Raw genomic sequence first — 20,467 nt, 5'->3', positions numbered from 1 at the left:
TAATAAAATCAAATCAACTTTTGTTTGGACCAAATACAAACAACAGTTATCTCAGGGAGAAAACAAAACATGTTTTAAGGTTCAGTAGCCCTACGCTGGATTTCGACCTACTTGAGCATTGTAGGGCTGTTTTTTTGTTTTTTGCCCCCCCCAGGTAAGACTAATGCCCACCCACACCTGGCATCCTGGTAACACCACTGTTTGTGAGTATGCATAGTCTGTGAGGCTCTGGAAATTTTATGTTACGCAGATTTCGAACAACTCTCAAACCTTTATGTGTGTATGTGGAGTGAAACTCGAACAATTTAGACAATCACTTAAAGCTTTGTCAAAATATCCAAAAATTGTTGTATAAAAAATATGGTTTGGTCACAGTATAATGACATTTGCCGACAATGTGTGTTGCTGTTCTTGTAAATTGGTGCATGTAATAAAAATGTTAATGTTAATGTTAATGAGCCAACTAGTTGGTTGTCTATTAGATTAGTTGCTTTTGTTTTCTTTTTCTTTTCTTTCATTGTGTGGACAGGAGTATCCCACGAAATAAGGATGCTGGACAATGTGATCTGGGTGGGATTTAAAAAATAAATAAATCTTACCACTCCTTTTCGGGTGCAAATAATTATTTTTGAATTATACTGTATTTGTTTCTTTGTGCATGCTTGAAATTAAAACGCATCATCATCCTTGAATCAGGAAGGGACCTGATGACAAGCCTCTTTGGTGGAAAGTTCAATGTTAGCATAGTTGAGTATCATTATTCTGCAGTAACAACTCTCCCTGAAATAAGGACAGACTGAATAGTATAGTCCAAGTTGTTTTTCAGTTAAGATAGGGACAGATTCTTAATATAGAACTGACAAATGGTTTGGATTTCACTAGTGAAGCAAAAACTTGGGAAACAACTGTACAGGAACAATGTTGCCATTTTATTTATTTTTTTTTCTTCACATTATTGCTTTACAGTAAAATGCATTGGTTGGATATGTCCAGTATAGCAAGACAATACATTCATATAAGTTATACAGTATTTTTTTTTTTTTTACTTATTTTGTTGGTAACTAACTTTACATTAAATATTTTTTGTTAATCATTAGTTATTGGTGACAACAACTCCCACATCACATTGAGCTCACAGTGCATTAGGTCGCATTCAATTAAAGAAATACACAAGTCTGGCTGTGTTTTAACCAACTTTGCACGGCACGTGCTATAGTTTGGAACACAGGACTGCATCAAAAACGTTGTTACTTTTCCCTCTTCTTCCTCCAGAAAAATGAAAGACTTGCTAACAAATGCAAGCTTAACAAGGAGGACAAAACTCCAACCTGGCAACCAAGATAGGACTGCACAGAGCAGCCTTTAAGAACGAAAGAAAATGACACAAAAATGCACCTTTGGACTCAAAACGAGTACAGTGCTGCTTCCAGACAATAAGGTGTATCTACAGATGGGCCCTTTGTGGTCACCTCCATCCAGCATACAAATGGAGGAGCATCTAGGGGGGGTCCAACTTTGTTTGTCCCTAAGTGCTCTCATCCAGGTCCTCTTAAAGTGACATAGTCCAAACAAAAACAAAAAGATTCCTCACGTTGCGTCTGCCCCTTTGTTATAAAGGGGACCGTATTGTCCATCCTTTGGCTCAGTTCAACAGCAATCAGAACGAAAGAAACAAAAAACGCACACCTGTGAGCTCACACATTTAGTACTAGACAGACAACATCATAGCGACCTGGCAGGGGCCTCATGTCACGCACGCACGCACAAGTCATGACATTGAGATTGCATATACACGTGCCTGCCGCCATGTGTGGCACAGAAATATTACCCACCTCACCATTTGTCATAATTCTCTGTAGCTCGGCTCATAGCTCGCAATTTTGCAACAAATTGCTGTGTAGCTGCCGATTTGACTTTGTTCTCTTTTTTTTTGTGTAAAACTGGACCAGGCAGTTGCCATAGAGATGCCTGTACACGGGGGGAACTGCATTTAACATCCCAGCATGCACTGCAGACAAGAGGTGGGTGTGCTCATTGTATTCCATCGGCTCCAGTTTGTGGACCCAGAGTGAGGGCACACATGCACACCCGCATCACACATACGCCCCAAAGGAAGCACTAGTTGATTCAGAAAGAGACGATGGTTGTTAAAGTGCAGTATCTACATACAACTCACACATCAACGCGATAGCCCCCTCCAAAAGAGCTGTCCCTGATCACTGGTGGCTGTAATTGGCACCCCCTTATTGGCCAGGGGGGCGGTCAAGCAGATAGACGACAAGGAGCAATCCATCTGGTTCCTTTGTTCCAAATATTGACGGCAAAAAAAATAAAAATCCATCAGACAGATCCGGAGATGGTTCTTCTGAAGTTGTGCATCGAGGAGAGCAACGAGTTGTGGCTGATTGAACACGACGCCCTGCGGCGGCTGTTCAACATCTCCATCCTGCACAAGCAGCAGTCTCACATACAAAGTTGCTTAGGGTGAAAGATAGTTGCAACAAAGTCTTCCTCCATAATTCACAAAAGATTTTTGAAAACAAATAAATGCAAAAAGAAAATTGTGTATACAACAGTTCAACGTTGTGCAGTGCTGCATATGCATAACACCTCAAAAGTTTGCCAGTTTGGACTGACGCTTTCCAAACAGACCTGAAAAAAATGTTTTAAGTCGACTTAGGTGCGAAAAGTTTGCAGACGGTTTTTGAAGGACAGAGTTTTGAGTTCCTGGTGGAGGTTGGAGAAGGGGAGCTGCCAAGGACAAGGCCCTCCTCTAAGGAACGGCATTTGAAAAATTAAAAAAAAAAGTGTGCTTGTCTCTTTGGGTCCTGGAGTTCTTGGTAAACCTTGCATGGATTCTGTCAATAAAGTGACAACATGGCAATAATGGAGAAGGGACATTGGTACATTTTTTTTTATCCCCAGCCTAGGCATGCTAAAGGATGGACACAGTAAAAAGGTGGACAGCAGTGCTCCAAAAACGCATCAAGGACTGGCACTGAGTGAGCAGGGACAAGAGGCAGAACGACTCAAGTGTGCCATCTCGTGGACAGACTTGGGACTAAATAAAAGAAGGAGGTCCAACTCCAGTATTATGGAAGGAAGAGAAGTGGGGGATACTTTTGGGCTTGTTTTTTGGTGTCCTGCTGCTGCATGGCAAGTGTTAGTCCTCAAAGCACATGGGCAGGTTTACAAAGGTGAAGACATTGTATTCGATCATGACCGAAAAGCAGAGGAAAACTGCATACAGGACGAGAACATATATGCCCAGCTTCAGGTCCAGACGCCATTTGTTCAGGTGAATGCCCAGGACCTGTTTAGGATGCAAAACAGACATGACAGCAACAGCTCTATAGATCACATCTTAAAAAAATAAAAATAAATAAATAAAGAGCTCATGGAAAGATTTATACTATGCAATTATCGTTTGTTGTCTGAAGTGTCAAATATATTTCAATTACACTTTGTTAAAGTGACCGCGATGTAATAACGTGACTTTAAAATTATTTTGATGGCAAACTGGCTTTTGATGAGAATCATGCCTCTGTCATTGCCATGGTAACACCACTGCTTCATATGTACACCAGCCAGAACATCTATTGTACAGGGTGTCCATAAAGTCTCTTTACCATTTCAATTTTTTTTTTTTTTTTTTTTTTTTTTAAATGCAGTTGATTAGGGCGGAAAACACTCAGGTGACTTGAAGTTCCGCTCTGAGACCCTAAATTTGGCCAACTTTCAAAATTGTCCGAAATGCATGTGTGATACATCATTGGAAAGCTTAAAATCTCAATTTTCTGGGGGAGCAAAAATTTTGAACAGGAAGGCAATTTAAAAAAAAAAATTTTTTTTTAACCGCAAAACCCTAATTGGAGGTGAGAGCACGCGAGAGCAGAATTAAAGACACCATGATTTTAACAAGATATTATCGCGTACTTACCTTGTTTCGATCCAAAAACTCCATGTAGCATGTATCACCGAGTGTCAAGACACAGCTGTGAATGGCCACAGCCGGATTTTTTTTTTTTTCCATTTTATGGGTGAAACATGGTGAAATAACAAGGGTCGCGATGCAGAAATCGCAGACAACAAGGAGTGGTTGAGATTTTCTTTTTCATATAGTTACCATTTTAAATGTTGTTTTTCAATTTTTTTTTTGTTTGGATCGATTATTTATCATCTAACATATCGTGGAAAATGCGACAGTAACAAAAAAAATACAATTAAGCGATAGTTATGAGGTAGATATCCGTGACTTTTTTACAGACGCCACTTTTTTTCATTGTGACGTAATTCGTTTACAAGTTTAAAATATGCGAGTGAATAATTTTTCAAAGTGGCTTTTTTTAACTAAAATTTAGACATCAATGAATGATTCTAAGCTAAAAATGACAGACGTTTTTAATAATATAATTACTTTTTATGGCTGGGTTGAAACAAAAGCGGTTGCGCGACGTCTGTAAACGGGGGTTTTCAGGGTAAAACTGACAAATTAAAAATAGTTCGGAAGCTTAGTGCGCCATGAATCTGCTATGGCAGCATATAGACATATTCTATCAACAGTTTTTTTGGCTTAAAATACAGCAGTTTATTTTAAAGAGGGGTGCAAGAGCAGAAACTGCTTTTTCAGTCTTGACTGTGTTTTCCGCCTTAGATATTTTATTCAAATTTGTTCTATTGTATTCAGTGTTTATTAAAGTTTTTTATTACACTGCATTTCTGTGTTTTTCTTCATCGAGACATCCATTTCTGCAAATGTTTACCTTGACCTTTAACTGAATATGTGGACCACAACTGAATGACCTTCAACCAACCGTCATTTTACAGCACGATGGTGCACCACCACATTGGGGGCTGCATATTCGTGGGTTCCTCAATCAAACATTTCCAGACCGATGGATTGGAAGGGATGGGCCAATACCTTGGCTGCCACTTTCACCAGATACAGTATCACTCCCGTGGACTTCTTTCTATGGGGCTATGTTAAAGATACCGTGTATCCAACAAAGATAAGGGAGATTACTGACCTTAAGCGAAGGATTACTGATGCCATTGCCACAAATGATGAGGCTATGCTACAGCGAACATGGCAAGAACTCGTGTACCGTCTTGATGTGCTTCATGCAACTAATTGTGCCCAGGTAGAAGTGTATTAAAAGAGGTAGAAAATTAAAAAAAAAAAAAAAAAAAAACTTCAATAAACGCTGAATACAATAGAAAAAATCTGAATAAAATATCTAATCAATTGCATTTTTAACAAATTTTTGAAATGGTAAAGAGACTTTATGGACACCCTGTATATTTAATTAGCACTGAAACATATCAATGTAACCATTCAAGGTAGTATGCGATGTTTATGTTCTAATACTGGTACTATTCAAGAAATATTTACTAAACCAATAAAGTGTACTAAACGCACCAAAACACCAAAAGGTGAAGTTCAAGAGAAAATACTACTGGAGTGGGCATAATTTTTAAAAAGCCATTCTGTCAGTTGTATTTGAACGATGATTACCGTATTTTTCGGACTATAAGTCGCAGTTTGTTTGTTTTGTTCTTTTTTTTCTCCCCATAGTTTGGCCGGGGGTGCGACTTATACTCAGTAGCGACTTATGTGTGAAATTATTAACACATTATTACATCATTTCACGTGTTATTTTGATGTTTTGGAGTGACACTGATGTTTTGGTAAACTTGTTAGCATGGTTTTTATTTTATAGTTATCTGAAAACCTCTTAATAGCTATGTTACGTTAACATAGCTATTAAGACCGGCACGTTCGCATTTGTTGTTCATGCATCATGTAAAATTATCATACTGTACACTTATTCAGCATGTTGTTCTCTATTGTATTTTTATTTTAAATTACCTTTCAAGATGACATATCTTCTATGTATTGGATTTTATCAAATAAATTTACCCCAAAAATGCGACTTATACTCCGGTGTGACTTATGTTTTTTTTTCCACTTCATTGCACATTTTTGGACTGGTGCGACTCATACTCAAGTGCGATAAATACGGTAATTGTTCACCAATGAAGAGTCAGAATGATGTGCATTCTCTCATCCTTTTAAAAATAATTGTTTTCCAATATTTTCCATTGTTAATTCAATTTAGTTCTATGTTATTTGTATTTCACAGAGTGGAAAACAAAGGCAAAAAAACTGTTCCATACAGCAAAGACCACTTGATGAACTTTTAAAATAAATCAGCTACATTCCATGCATCCTTATTAGTCACCCCTGTGAACACATTCAACGTGCTATGGTGTTGGTTTAGAGTGAATTAAACTAAACTCACAGTAAGGGCCACAGATCCCAGCAAAAGTACCACTGAATACACAAGTCCTCGACTGTTAATCATCACCTGTAACATACATAACGATCAGGTCACTTGAGTGAAATCGTGTAAATGAATAATAACAGAAGTCACCTATGGGGTACTGAACAGAATAAATAAAAGTAAAAAGCAAGCATCACCTCTGATCCGTAGTCCACACACATGGTTTGGAGCGCCCAGGGGACGCCAAGTCCCACTAGAATGTCAAACACATTACTTCCAATAGTGTTGGACACAGCCATGTCTCCCAAACCTGAAATAAACACAGTGTGGACCAGAAGAGGTTAGCCATGCGATCAGAACCATCACAACAACTGGAAGTCAAAAAGCCTGTCTCAAACATATTCCCATCCACAGTATGTGTATGTATGCACAGTAAATACAGGGGTTGGACAAAATAATGGAAACATTTTGGCCACCCACCAAATTTGACACGAAAACGGCAATATTTCATCGATAAGTCGCACTTCAGTATAAGCCGGAGCTTTCCTCACTGTATAATGAGATATTTTCACTAAAACATTATCCGGTAACATTTTATTTGACAGCTGCATCGTAAGACTGTCATAAGACCAAATGAAACAGCATGAAACTTGGAACCAATTGGCTACAACTCTTCATTGGCTAAGAAGCTTCATTTGGCCATCACTGCACATGCCTCCCAGCATGCATTGCAGCGCTACAGATGTAAATAACAATCAAAAGTCATGTTCTGTCCCAATTATTTCTTCAGTTACTGTCCCAGTTGTTTCATTAATTGCTAGTTATGGTATTTGGAAACACTTTATTTGACATATGGTAATCATAATTATGACATGACACTGCCATAAGCCTTAATGAATGATTATGACAGATGTTATTTTGTGTCATCTGGCAAATTATCTCACTTTTGAATAGATACGAAAGATCCGAGCTTGACATAAATGGATTTAGTGACAACATTTTTCAAGTGACACTTTATTAACATTCATTAATGTCCATGACAGTGTCATGTCATAATTGTGGCGGTCGTAGGATGCCGCTGTCAAATAAAGACTTACTTATTAACCCAAATAAATTAACTAATAAGCCGCACTAGACTATACGACGGAGGATTCAAAATGAGGGGAAAAAGTAGCGGCTTATAGTACGAAAATTACGGTAATTGTTAAAGAATGGCATAACGAACATTCTAATGAAGCTGAGCATCTCGTATGGCCGGCAAATCCCCAGACCTCAACATTATTGCGCATTTATGGTCTAGTCAGTTTTAGAGATTCAATTAAGACGTTGATTCCCACCGCGATCGTCTGTAAAAGAGTGAAAGGGTATTCTGAGTGAAGAATACCAGCCTACCATGTATGTTTTTGGGATGTGGGAAAAACCAGAGTACCCGTGCCAGTATATATAGCTATGTGTGTATATATACACACATACAGTATATATATACATATATATATATATATCTTCAGGACCGTATTGCACTATTCCTTTGTTGCACATACAGTATTTCAGTCCAAGCAAGTTATAATTACTCACTTATAGCCCTAGAGTAGATTTTCCTATTTATTTTATATTAACTTAATACATATTTTTATACTGGAGTGCCAAATCAAATTTTGTTGTTGGCAATGTTCTTGCTGAAAATGACAAAGTTCTATTCTATTGTATTCTATTCCAATACAATTTTTTCATTGCAATGTTTGACTAATATTGTCCAAACAAGTAGAGGGACGGGATGACCTTGGCGAGCCACAATGAGACTAGCGATGCAGTCGGGGACGCTGGTGCCTGCTGCCAGGAAGGTGATACCCATGATGACGTCCGGGATTCCCAAAGTGTAGCCAATTATAGTCACCTGCAAGAGGTCAAGACTTTCAGAAGCTATTCTAGGAAGAAAATACACCAGTTACGTTAAAAAAAATTTTTTTTCAGGCTATGAAACATGCTTAATTATAGAAATCAATCAAGCATATACAAGAGCTGTAATTAAACAAAAAAAAAAACTTCTGGTGAGAGTTCTCAGAATAGTGCACTCTTAGAAATTTTTTTAATGATACTGCTAGCATTAAGTGAAATAAGGAAATATAGCGTGTACTTTTTTTGCATTAACATACAATTGACATAAAAAATTTAATGGCATAGACCATAGACTTAATAATGGAATTGACGGGTCAGATCGGTCAGGCACTGAGCCTCGCATTCATGTAGGGGGCCACTCACATCAAGAGGAGCCATTCACATACACGCACGCAGCGATCTAACGCCGGATTTCTGTTGAAAAATTACAAAAGCTGTACCGCATACAAACAGGAAGGATCGTCTCAGGAGTGATTTGTTTGAGGATTCAAGGCAACAATTACATTTTTCGTGCCATGCATACATTTTGAAATGTTTAAAAAAAAATATATATATATATCAATGGGAGAAATTAGCCGCTACTGCACTGACATCATTAGTTGTCAATATTTCCATAAAATAAATGCTACCTTCAAGGTTTTTTTGCTTTTAACCAAGAATCAAAACTTTATGTCCATACCTATAAAGAATTTGAGCATATATCCACAAGAATTTTCACCTTTTTTATGTCCATACCTATAAAGAATTTGAGCATATATCCACAAGAATTTTCACCGGAAAATCTCTGTTTACATAAGGCGGCCGCTGGCTACATTCACTAACAGACTAGCATTGTACTTCGACATATTTTCGTAAAATAAATGCTAACTGCACGTTTTCTTTGCTTTTAACCAAGAATCGAGACTGTTTTACGTCCATATCTTTAGAGAATTCAGGGATTTAAGCATTTATTCACACGAACTTTTACCGACTAGCATTGTACTTCGACATATGTAAAATAAAGGCTAACTACACTTTTTTTTGTTGTTGCTTTTAATCAATAATCAAGACTTTTACGTCAATATCTATAAAGAATTCAGGGATTTAAGCATTTATTCACAAAAAAATTCAACGAACAAAGCTCTTTGTGATCCCACTCTTTCAACTTTGACGGCCTCGCCCCATATTTATTGGTCCCGCGCCCCGTCAATATATTATGAATTCTATGCGTAGACGTAACGCAATTATAACCTTTGGCAAAGTAAAATAATATTCACTACAGTACAACAGCAGCCTCAAATATTTGACATTTACAAAGATAATGCTCAATGTATTATTGTTATTTCAAGTCATCAACTAATTGAGGTAAATAAAATACTAGAAACACCCAACTTCAGTTCCATACTGCTACAAACTACATCAGACATGTAAATTAATACCTCACTGACAGCACGCATCCAAACAGAAAATTAGCCTTGCAAAGCATTGGATTTAGTTGTTCAACTGTGACTCACATTGTGAAAGTAGTTGAATTTTTGTGGCTGGTGAGTAAAAATGTACAGTTTAAGCCACTACTTACCATCCAGACCATCAAGTAGGAGAAGACTGCAATCCAGACAGTTGAGAGGATAAAGGAGACCATGAAGCATCTCTCCCAGCGTGGTTTGCCACAATTTGGGACGGTGAGGAAAAGCAAGAGGAGTAGAGGCCATGAGATCAGCCACTTGATCTTGTTGCCACATCCCTCTATACAAAACAAATGTTTTTGTTGCATTAAGCTCTACACTCAAGAGAAAGATTATGCCTCGGTCATTGCAATCTCTAGTATACACATACTAGGAACACCAAACGGGGAGATGCCGCTTTCCTCGTCCTCCTCCCTGGCGGGTTTGTCCTCTGGCAAGTTCCCATTCTCAATGTCCGTCTTGCCATCAATCACTTGTGTCTCCACGCCATTTGCTGCCTGGACCAACTTCTGGCGCTTTCACAAAACAGACACTAAATCCCGTGCACACGCACGTACACAATCTGCCTCCTACATACACTAAAACTCCCATGTGTACCTCTGTGATGATGAGGCGGCTTGCCATGCGCAGGCGTGTCTTTGGTCCAAAGTGGCTGGTGACCATGACCCGCAGACCCGCTTCGGGAAAGCGAAACTTGGAAGGGCTGGCGTTCATGATCTCGTCCACCATCACCACGGAGCCACGGCTGTAAGCCTTGGTGGGCTTCACTGGAAATGTTTAGTGAAGATGGTAAAAAGAACTTGACTGAAGTGGTTATGTAGCGTATGCTGGACTCCCTACCATGCTTATGGCTAAACAAACATTTAGCGATAGAAAGACACTATAGTAATATACTACAAAAATACACTAGAGTAATATATATGGCGGAAAACTCAGGTGACTGGAAGGTCCGCTCTGAGACCCCCAATTTGGCCATATTTCAAAATTGTCCTATATGCATGTGTGACACATCAGTGGAAAGCTTAAAATCTCAATTTTCTGGGGGAAGAAAAAATTTGAACAGGAGGGTATTTAAAAAAAAAATAAAATTAAAAACAGCAGAACCCAACTGGAGGTGAGAGCAAACGAGTGCAGAATTAAAGACGATATCGATTTTAAAGAGATTATCGCGTACTTACCTCTTTTTGATCCAAAAACTCCATGTAGCATGTATCAACGAGTATCAAGACACAGCTGTGAATGGCCACAGCCAGATTTTATGGGTGAAACATGGTCGTATAACAAGGGTCGCGATGCAGAAATCGCAGACATCAAGGAGTGGTTGAGATGTTCTTTTTCATATATTTATCCTTTAAAATTTTTTTCCTTTGTTTGGATCGATTATCTAAAATATTGGGGAAAATGCGACCAACGCAAAAAATACAACTAAGCGATTGTTATGAGGTAGATAACCATGACTTTACAGACGCCAGTTTTTCATTGTGACAATTTGTTTAAAATATGCGAGTGAATAATTTTTTTCCAGTTTTTTTTATTTTTTATTTTAGACATCGATGAATGATTCAAAGCTAAAAAATGACAGACATTTCGAATAATAAACACGATTACTTACCTTTTTTTATGGCTAGGTTGAAAAATAAGCGGTTGTGCGACGTCTAAACGGGGGTTTCCAGGGTAAAACGGACAAATTAGAAATAAATTGGGGCTTAATGCGCCATGAATCTGCTAAGGCAGCATATACAGATTTTTCTATTAAACAACTGTTCTTTTGGCCTAAAACACAGCACAGCAGGGGTGCAAGAGCAGAAACTGCTTTTTCAGCCTTGTCTGTGTTTTCCGCCGTATATTAGAAAATCCCACCTTAAATATTTAGTTCTCTAATAGGTACGTATATAAGAGTAATAGCCTTGTCTATTCACAGTACATGTGATTTAAAATGTAATTAAATGAATCAATTGATGGCTGCCCTTAATTATATTATATAGTCTGTGTGGTATTGCATGCCATACTGAGCACATGACTTCAGAGAATTGAACTCTATAATAAATCCTGAATTTCCTCATGCAGCCTTGAGGTTTGCTTGCAGAAGGGAATCTTGACTACAATTGATTTGAAGGTTGATATTTGACATTAAGGTGTTACTGGCAAAGTGTCTCAAGACAACACTATGAATCTTCTGACAAGCATTTTTTGTTTTTTTTTAGGTTTGCCCTTCTTAAGCCCGAGTTATGCTTCTGCGATTGCGGTGACGGGGTAGCGACTACGGCATCAATAAGCATTCGATAGTTCTGCGGCAAGGGAACGCGTTGCTCTGTCTCAACTCACCGCCAAGCCACTATAGGGGTGTGGCATTGTGTTTGTACAGTTTTGGGGGACTCTTGTCGACTTTAGTTTTCTTCTGCTTACACAACAATGCCAACGGAGATGGAACTCCAATGTGGATTTTCAGCTCATCAATATTGAACAACAAATTTCGATCATATAAATGTTAAGGCAAAGGCGCAAGCGACACAGAAGACTGCTGCGGAGGTAGTCTGTCCGACTGTTGATGCCGCATAGAGACTGGCAGTCACATTACGAATTCTACCATCGGGGGGTGGAAGCCAGCAAGCTGCGTTGTCCAGCGTTTTGTCCGATTTCTTTGCAGTGTCCTACAACTAGCCAGTGGGAAGCCATAGCAGATTTCTGGCGGCTATGGAACTTCCCAAACTGCGTTGGAAGCCTTGATGGTAAACACGTTATAAAAGCACCGAGGCACTCTCAATCAGTGATGTTGTATATATAGTGTGTGAACTGTCTTGTTGAAAATTAGACATCAAAACACCAAACCTGTGCTTTATTCTTCATATACTTGAACTGTAAAATGTAAGTCAGACTCACAGCAGACATATGTACACAATAAATGATAAAGTGCACCAACCAAAAATACGACAAAGTGATAAAAAGCTGGCAGTGTCACCACTTCGTGTGGTCATTTGCCTCCGAACACACACATACTTGTCTTGGTGGTTCTTCCATTTTTTTATGCAATCGCTGACCTCCAGCCCCGTATTTTCAGTAATCTCCTTCCACGAATTTCTTGGCATTTGGCAATCTTTATAATGTCTTGACGAGACATTGTAGAGGTTGTCGTACTTGCGGACCTCTTCGATGATACCCTCTTCGGCTTGGTACATTTTATGCATGTAGCACAGCAATATTTAAAATTGGTGGTGATTTCATGCTGAACCGGAAACAACAGTGAGCGGACCAATCACAGTCCATTTGCATCCCGTCATCACGCGTTAAGGTGACGCCCTGCCAGGATTCTGTGGAGGTGCACGTCAGGCTACGGCGGAAGGTTGTAAATCGGGTCTGCCTTGACGGCATAGGTCTGCCGCAGAAGCATAACTTGGCCTCTAGACTAACTTTGTTGTATACATCCACAGTGGCGCACATATTATGCAAACATCTTATAGTCATTACCACTTCAGTAAGGAGCATACCAAGAGAGGAGCAGCAGAAAAGTAGAATGCAACACATACAGCAGCACAACACTGTTGACAACAAGCAAGAGCAAGTTTAGTAAGGCTAAACAGACAGGCTGTGGGTTAGATCAGTCAGTCAGCAATATCACATATTAGTGAAAAGGTAAGTGGCTAAAAAGAATGCCAAATGCTTTAGAGAACAGTTTTATTGTAGAAGATTGCTGGCAAAAACATAGCAGTCCTGTGACTCTGAACTATATTCCACCAAAGCTCGCATACAAATCAGAATCAAACCTGAACTCCAAACAATTAGCTTTTAAATTTTTAGATAAAAAATGTCCCATAGAAAATAGTGATTTTGAAAAAAATTGTTCGAGGGCTAAACTTGGAAAAACATATTGTATGACTCATAATTCACAGACATATTGAAAAGTTGTCATGAACTTTTAGTGGAGTTACAGAGACAAAGGTTTTTTTTGTTGTTTTTTTTTTTAACTTAAGGTGCATCCACTTCAAGTATTTTCATCTTTAACCGTTCTGCAAGTTTAATAAGTTTACCTGTGAATGCCAAAGTGCACTCACCATTAACCCATTCACTGACAAGGACATTTTGTCAACTGGAATCCGGCACAGAGGAATATATATTCTTCAAGTACGTACGGATGGGTGTGGAAGATGGTTGACATTGTGGCAATTGTGTGTACCTGGGATTCGAGTCACCCAACAAATACACACATGTCCAGAATGTCCAGTGCTCAGCACAATCTTGTAGTAAGCGGTCAGAATACCTCGTGAATTACATTTCTGCTTTAGATGTTAACTTCAAACTTTTCCCATTTTAGCTGGGCAATGAGCTTAATTCTTAGAATGTATACTAATGTGAGACTATGGCATAAGGTCATAGACTCCAGCATCAGTTGACAACTCCCACAGACTTTGCGCCACGTCTTCCCGTAGGGGGCTGACCCATAGAGCGTTGAGGTGGCTTTCAGTTCACTGTGAAAAAACACATACTGCAATCTAATGACAGATTTAGGTGGAAATAGTACGAAAGTTTTACTGCATAAAAGCAGACAGGAGTTTCTCAAGAGTGATTTGGTCGAGGATTCAAGGTATTATATTTTTGCACAATGAATGCACTTTGAAACGTTGTGAATACAATGAATAGATAAAATTAGCCTAACTTTAGCTTGAAATATTTATGTTAAATGAACGATAATTGCCCGTTGTTTGCTTTTAACCAAGAGTCTAGACTGTTTTACGTTCACATCTATTGAAATTCCGCGACAAGCATTCATTTGCAAGAATTTTCAAATTAAACTGTTCTTTATTTCATGATGGCTGCCATGTTGGATTAAACAATTCAGTAACTTTGGCTTGAAATATTTACGTAAAATGAACGATAACTGCCCGTTTTTTGCTTTTAACCAAGAATCTAGAGTGTTTTACGTTCATATCTATAGAAATTTCGCGATTTAGGCATTTATTTGCAAGAATTTTCAACTTAAAAAGCTCTTTGCTTTGTGACGGCCTCCATGTTGGATTTTGTAACGACATAATAGCAGAATTCAACCTAAATAAGTTGTAGTTGTAATTCTATTTATATCTAATTTGTATTTGTATTTTTAAAAAAATGCAAATTTTGCTTTTGTTGAGTAAAATTATGATGATTCTGCATGCTTTCCTCAAGCTGTTGAAAACTTACCAAAATAAATAAATAAATAAATGAAGTTGCTATGTTGAGCAAAAACTTATATGTTAAACATTGCTATGATTTTTGTGCATCTAGCTTATAATTTGAGATTTTTATAGCAATTTTAAGTTTTGTTATACTTGTATAAAAAAAAAAATTTAAATGGGGATTTTATTAGGGAAGACTCATATGCCTAAGAGAGGTGTCTGTCTTAGTTTTAGGTTACTAGAGGGTTTGGTTTTGAAAATATTTGAATTTTAAGTTTTTGAAAATAGGCCCCCAACAGATCGGCCCCGTGCCCAGTGTCCTGTCAACTGATAGTCAAGTCCATGATGTTTTCTCTTTATAGGGCCACAGGCAGGGTCATCCCTATTACTCGCAGCTCCTTACACAAGCCTTAACCTGTAATTGAATAAAAGCATAAGTTCTGAGAAAAATATGGATCAAGGGTCATCCATACACTGGATATTAAAAATGGTGAATGTAATACAGTTCAGTGAGATCACAGGACTGGAAGTTTGCCAATCTTTGGAAAGAATTAGGCTTTATTAAAATGAATCAAATGAAGCAAGTGTTAAGCAATTTGAGCAGAACAGAAGGAGAGCTTAAAAGGCATATGACCTCAAGTAAGGTTTTCCAAAAAAAAGTCACATTTTCTCAATGATTTAAAAGTCTTAGGGAAGACACGCCAATTCCGGTTTCCCCGGCCTGTCTGATTAACCTTACCTTTTCCGAGCAAGGGCACTGACGGGTCATCATCCCAATAATGAGATGCATTACCATCCTCCATTTCACTGCTGGTTGCCGCGTTACCATTGGCCACGTTCTTTTTGGAATTGCCCATGAAGAAAGCCTGCATGCTGGAATTGAATCTGGAGAGGAAACATCCAAGAATAGGTCAACGGACACTTTGCAGAGAACTCACACTCATTTGCATGGATGATTTAAACAGAGATGAAAGACTTCTTTGAAATACATTAATGAGCTAAAATGGCTTGTTTACTCTAACATCCATAGCATGCAGTGTCCTACTTTCCACAAAGCATGCATTACAATGCACACAAAGCATGAAATTGGTTTCTTTATTTGGTCGAAAGATGGACCTTTATCCCAATGTGACAATTACAAGGCAATGTGAGTGCCATTAGATGAGAAGTGTCTAAGAACATGAGAATACAAAAGCTACTTTGTTGTTAGTCCCTTTTGACTAAAAAGAGCACAACGGCCTGCAAATGGTCCATAATGCGATGTGGAACTACTTTGCTTTGGTTTCAGAACATTATGTCCTTTCGATTTCCCATCCTTTAAGGCTCATTCGAATTAGTTACTGGTGTTTTTAGATGTGGGGGGCTCTTAGCATTTTTTAGCTTCTTGGAATTAGTTAAAAAGAACGGCAACTTTGCCATTTTTTAAAGATGCTTGAATGTGTAGTGAGCATAATGTTGTAGGATTTTTTCCTCTCCAAGCAGAACTTTGAAGAAAACATGACTTTACCCAAAAAATTGTCCTTGTTTTTTCCTGTGGGATCCATTGTTAGTAAACTAGCTTAACAGCGCATTTTTGCGACCCATTGATATTGCTTTTAAACAGAAAAAAAAAGCAATATGAAGTGATGGTGCCCGCATTGTTTAGAAGTTTGTTACAACTAGGGTCACTAATCATCCCTTGAAAAACGGAATAGTCCGGTATTCAGTGACAAAAGTACTCATCCCGTATTAAACTTACAAGGGACGCGCTTTGTCCCGTATTATCATGAAAATAGTCTTTTATTTGTAGAACGAAAGAATACTGGTATGGTGCTTTTAAACAATACGTAGGGGAGCTGACAGAACAATGACAATCCCGCTCATCTAAATGGTCGAGAAGGTTCTGTCAAAAACACAAAAATAGGCTCTGGACCAGAGGTGGGTAGTATTACTTACATTTACTCTGTTACATTTGCTCAAGTAACTTTTTGAGAAAAATGTACTTCTTAAAGCAGTTTTCCCACGCAATATTTTTTACTTGAGTAAATTAGTTAAGAAGAAACACTAATGTTACTCCGCTACTTTGGGCTACACTAGAGTTGTTACATTTTTGCTCTTTATTCTCCATATTGAACTATTTTTGGCCAAAGATGCAGACAGTTGCGCTCTCAGTTGCACCAACAACAACATGACTCCATTATACAAATCAATGTTTTTACTCCACTAGAGGGCACTCATGTTCTTTGGACAGGTAATGGGTCATAGTGTTCTGGTCTGAATTTGATGATTTTTGTGTGTGTCCTTTTGGCCCAATATGGGCATGTAATAGGTTATAGTACAGTATAATAATAACAGTTCATATTGATGAAGTTGTGCTCAGAAAAAAAATGTACCGTTATCATTTTTTTTAAAATCCCACATTGTAAGCAGTTACTCACAATGTTACTCGATGCTTGGGTATTTGTTTTTTTTTTTTTTTTTTTTTTACGAATACTTTTTTACTGGTACTTGAGTGTTTTTTGTATCAATACTTTTACTTAAGTAATATTATTTAGAAGTAACGCTACTCTTACTTGAGTAAAGGTTTTGGCTAATCTACCTACCTCTTAGGACCTTAAGAGTTAAATATCACAATTTTAAATTTGGTATGACAGATGTGAATTTGATTCTAGTATTTTTTTGGATTAAAAATATATTGCTGATAATTATTGTTTTTCATGTGCTTATGTAACTCAAATATGTACCTAATTTCGCTCAAAACAATCAATTGTTATCGTCCAAAAAACATTTTCACATAGAACAAAATTATTAAAGGGTGACTTATCAGGCCAGCCGGCTCTCCCAATAGGGTGTCCCTCATTTTTTTCCCAGGGCGTTAGCAACCCTACTAGGGGGACAACGTCTTAATCAATGGCTTCACATTTCAAGGTACAACTGTACATCCTTTGTAACACCAGTACTGGATTTTTTTTTAAACACAAGTAGAAATCTAGTGTGAATTGGTCTGGTGGCAATGCACAAAGAATGGGTTCATGCAAGTAGGGGAAAAAATGACTACAAAGCCTATGAGAAATTTCACCATTAACAAATTAAAGTGCAAATGGTGTGCATTATTCATGTAATAAGTACACCCTTAGCACCATTGCGATATCTTAGATTTAAATTGATGAATAGCATTATAAATCAGCTTGTTTTTGTTTGTGTAAACAAATTAAAACAAAGCATTCCGTGTTTATTTAGAAAAGTGTGCCCCAAAACAGATTGGGGGAGGAGGACAAACCAACTTTCAAATGGAAAGTAAGTATCTCGAGGCAGAATACATTTTGACAGGAACAACCTAAAAATGGCCAATGGATATTTTAAAAGGGGTTGGGGGCACCATATGACAGCAGCAGCATCCCCTCAGTAAGTTACGTCTTGCCTGCAGAATGAGGAAGGAGAGAGGAGTGATCCGGTTAAGCCGGTGCTCTTTAGGACTGCACTGGGAGAAAGATTAAGCCTCGGGTGGCAGCGAGAGAGCAGGCTGCTGCTTCTGCTGCTGTTGCTGAGAGTGCAACACAGATTACCAGCTGCACCCAGACAGACGCACACACCATGACATCCTGCTTGACGGTCATGTGCGAGGACCACACATGTCACCCATGCAGTTTGGGGTTCATGGATAGTTTGTATTTTATCATGACGCTTACAGATGCACCAAAAAAAAGAGGAAAAAACATCAACCAAGTCAAAAAAAACAAAACAAAACATTTTTGATATAGTATAGTCTGATTAAATGGTGCCTTGAGGATCAAGAAAAACATTGCACTCATTATCAAAGGTTGTCTGCACTTCATTTTATTCCTGTTTATGATGACGACTTTTGTTCCTTTACAGAGAGCTCTGAGTAGCAGAGCAATCAATCATTTAAATGCTCTTTTTATTGGTCATTTAGAGAAGCATCGTTGGCACCATATGGAGACCAAATCAAAACGCACATGCGAAAATTTATAGTTGATGTTCAGCATATTGTTAGCAAAATGGATAAGGTTGTATCGCAATACATTTCAAATATGAGCTGTGGCATCAAATGTTTGAAACTCATTTCAGGGAAAAAAATAAACAATTCAACTCACTTCATGACCAAAATGTATCCTGCATACATGACCACCAGCACAAGACTCTCCCACCTAGAGGAAAAACAAAAATTAAGATAATTTAGGAATGGATTAAAGTATTATGTGTATGAGCTTTGATCCAAGTTTAAAATAATCAAGGCATTTGATAAACTAGCAGCAACCACTATGATAACCTCCAGTAAACTGCAGTGGTATGAAAAAGTATCAGAACCTTTTGGAATTTCTCACATATCTACTTAAAACCACCATCAAATGTGTTCTGATCTTTGTCAAAATCACACAGATGAAAAAACTGCTTTAACTAAAACCACCCAAACATTTATAGGTTTTCATATTTTAATGAGGATAGTATGCAAACAGTGACAGAATGGGGAAAAATAAGTGAGTGAACCATTACGTTTAATATTTTGTTGCCCCCCCCTTTGGCATCTATAACTGAAACCAGACGCTTCCTGTAGCTGCAGATCAGTCTGGCATATTGATCAGGACTAATCTTGGACCATTCTTCCCTCCAAAACTGCTGTAGTCCAGATTCCTCGGATGTCTGGTATGAATCGCTGTCTTTAGGTTATGCCACAGGATCTCAATGGGGTTCAAGCCTGGACTTTGACTTGGCCAATCCAGAATGTGTGTTTTGTTCTTCTGAAACCATTCTGAAGTTGATTTACTTCTGTGTTTTGGATTGCTGTCTTGTTGCACCATCCATCCTCTTTTTAGCTTCAACTGTCTGACAGACGGCCTCGGGGTTTCCTGCAAAACGTCCTGATAAACTTTTGAATTCATTCTTCCATTAACGATGGCAAGTTGTCCAGGCCTTGAGGCAGCAAAACAGCCCCAAATCATGATGCTCCCTCCACCATGCTTCATGGTGGGGATGAGGTGTTGATGTTGGTAGGCTGTTCAATTTTTCCACCACAAATGACGTTGCATGTTAATACCAAACTTTGGTTTCATCAGTCCACAAAATATTTTGGCGAGCCGTGATGCACATCAGACAATGCTCCTCATCAAGACAATTCTTACTTGGTTTGTGTTTAATAGTGGGCAGGGCAGCTTTAAACAACCCATAAAAATAAAATGTTTGGTAAAAAAAAAAATTGTTTCAATTGCTCTTTAAGTCCCCTTAGGCCGAGGGTTCACTTATTTTACCCCCTTCTGTCAATGTTTGCATGTTATCATTAAAATATGAAAAACCTATAAATGTTTGGGTGGTTTTAGTTGAAGCAGTTTTTTCATCAGTGTGATTTTGACAAAGATCAGATCACATTTTAAGGTGATTTTATGCAGAAATGTGAGAAATTACAAAAGGTTCAGATACTTTTTCATACCACTGTACTTTCAGGACCAAATATAAAACAGTCCAGAGTCAGGATAGAAATTTGGGAAAGGGAAAAATAATTTAAAATCAATGCATGTATTAAGGTAGCCTTTAAATATATTGACTGATCGTTTTGCACTATAATTACAGCAGTTGTGTTAGTCTGAAATCCCAGCAAGGGGATCCCGAAAAGAGGCAATTATTTGATTTTTATTTACTTATTTTTAAGAGTCTAAAGCCACTATTGTAATTAATTAAATGATTGTTGTCTTTATATATA

At 38.1% G+C, this 20,467-nt stretch overlaps 1 protein-coding gene across 3 annotated transcripts in view; it reads right to left on the bottom strand.

The window, feature by feature from the left end:
- Positions 1–230: 230 nt before the first annotated feature.
- slc24a4b (solute carrier family 24 member 4b) overlaps positions 231–20,467 on the bottom strand; it is a 63,341-nt gene continuing 43,104 nt past the window's right edge. The window contains exons 9-17 of one of the 3 annotated variants that reach the window (XM_057822805.1): positions 18,867–18,920; positions 15,512–15,657; positions 10,223–10,392; positions 9,996–10,134; positions 9,739–9,905; positions 8,064–8,178; positions 6,482–6,594; positions 6,303–6,368; positions 231–3,313 (exon numbers count right to left, since the gene is read on the bottom strand). In XM_057822805.1, the coding sequence (XP_057678788.1) occupies positions 3,164–3,313; positions 6,303–6,368; positions 6,482–6,594; positions 8,064–8,178; positions 9,739–9,905; positions 9,996–10,134; positions 10,223–10,392; positions 15,512–15,657; positions 18,867–18,920 (1,120 nt within the window). In that variant the 3' untranslated portion in view covers positions 231–3,163. Of the gene's footprint in view, positions 3,314–6,302; positions 6,369–6,481; positions 6,595–8,063; positions 8,179–9,738; positions 9,906–9,995; positions 10,141–10,222; positions 10,393–15,511; positions 15,658–18,866; positions 18,921–20,467 lie in introns of all 3 variants that reach the window. The other 2 variants (XM_057822804.1, XM_057822806.1) reach the window with 2 other exon arrangements.

This window comes from Corythoichthys intestinalis, chromosome 19 (assembly GCF_030265065.1).
Source record: "Corythoichthys intestinalis isolate RoL2023-P3 chromosome 19, ASM3026506v1, whole genome shotgun sequence".
Lineage (NCBI taxonomy): Eukaryota > Metazoa > Chordata > Actinopteri > Syngnathiformes > Syngnathidae > Corythoichthys > Corythoichthys intestinalis.
Note: the sequence above shows the minus strand (reverse complement) of the source record. Positions and strands in the feature narration are given on the sequence as shown.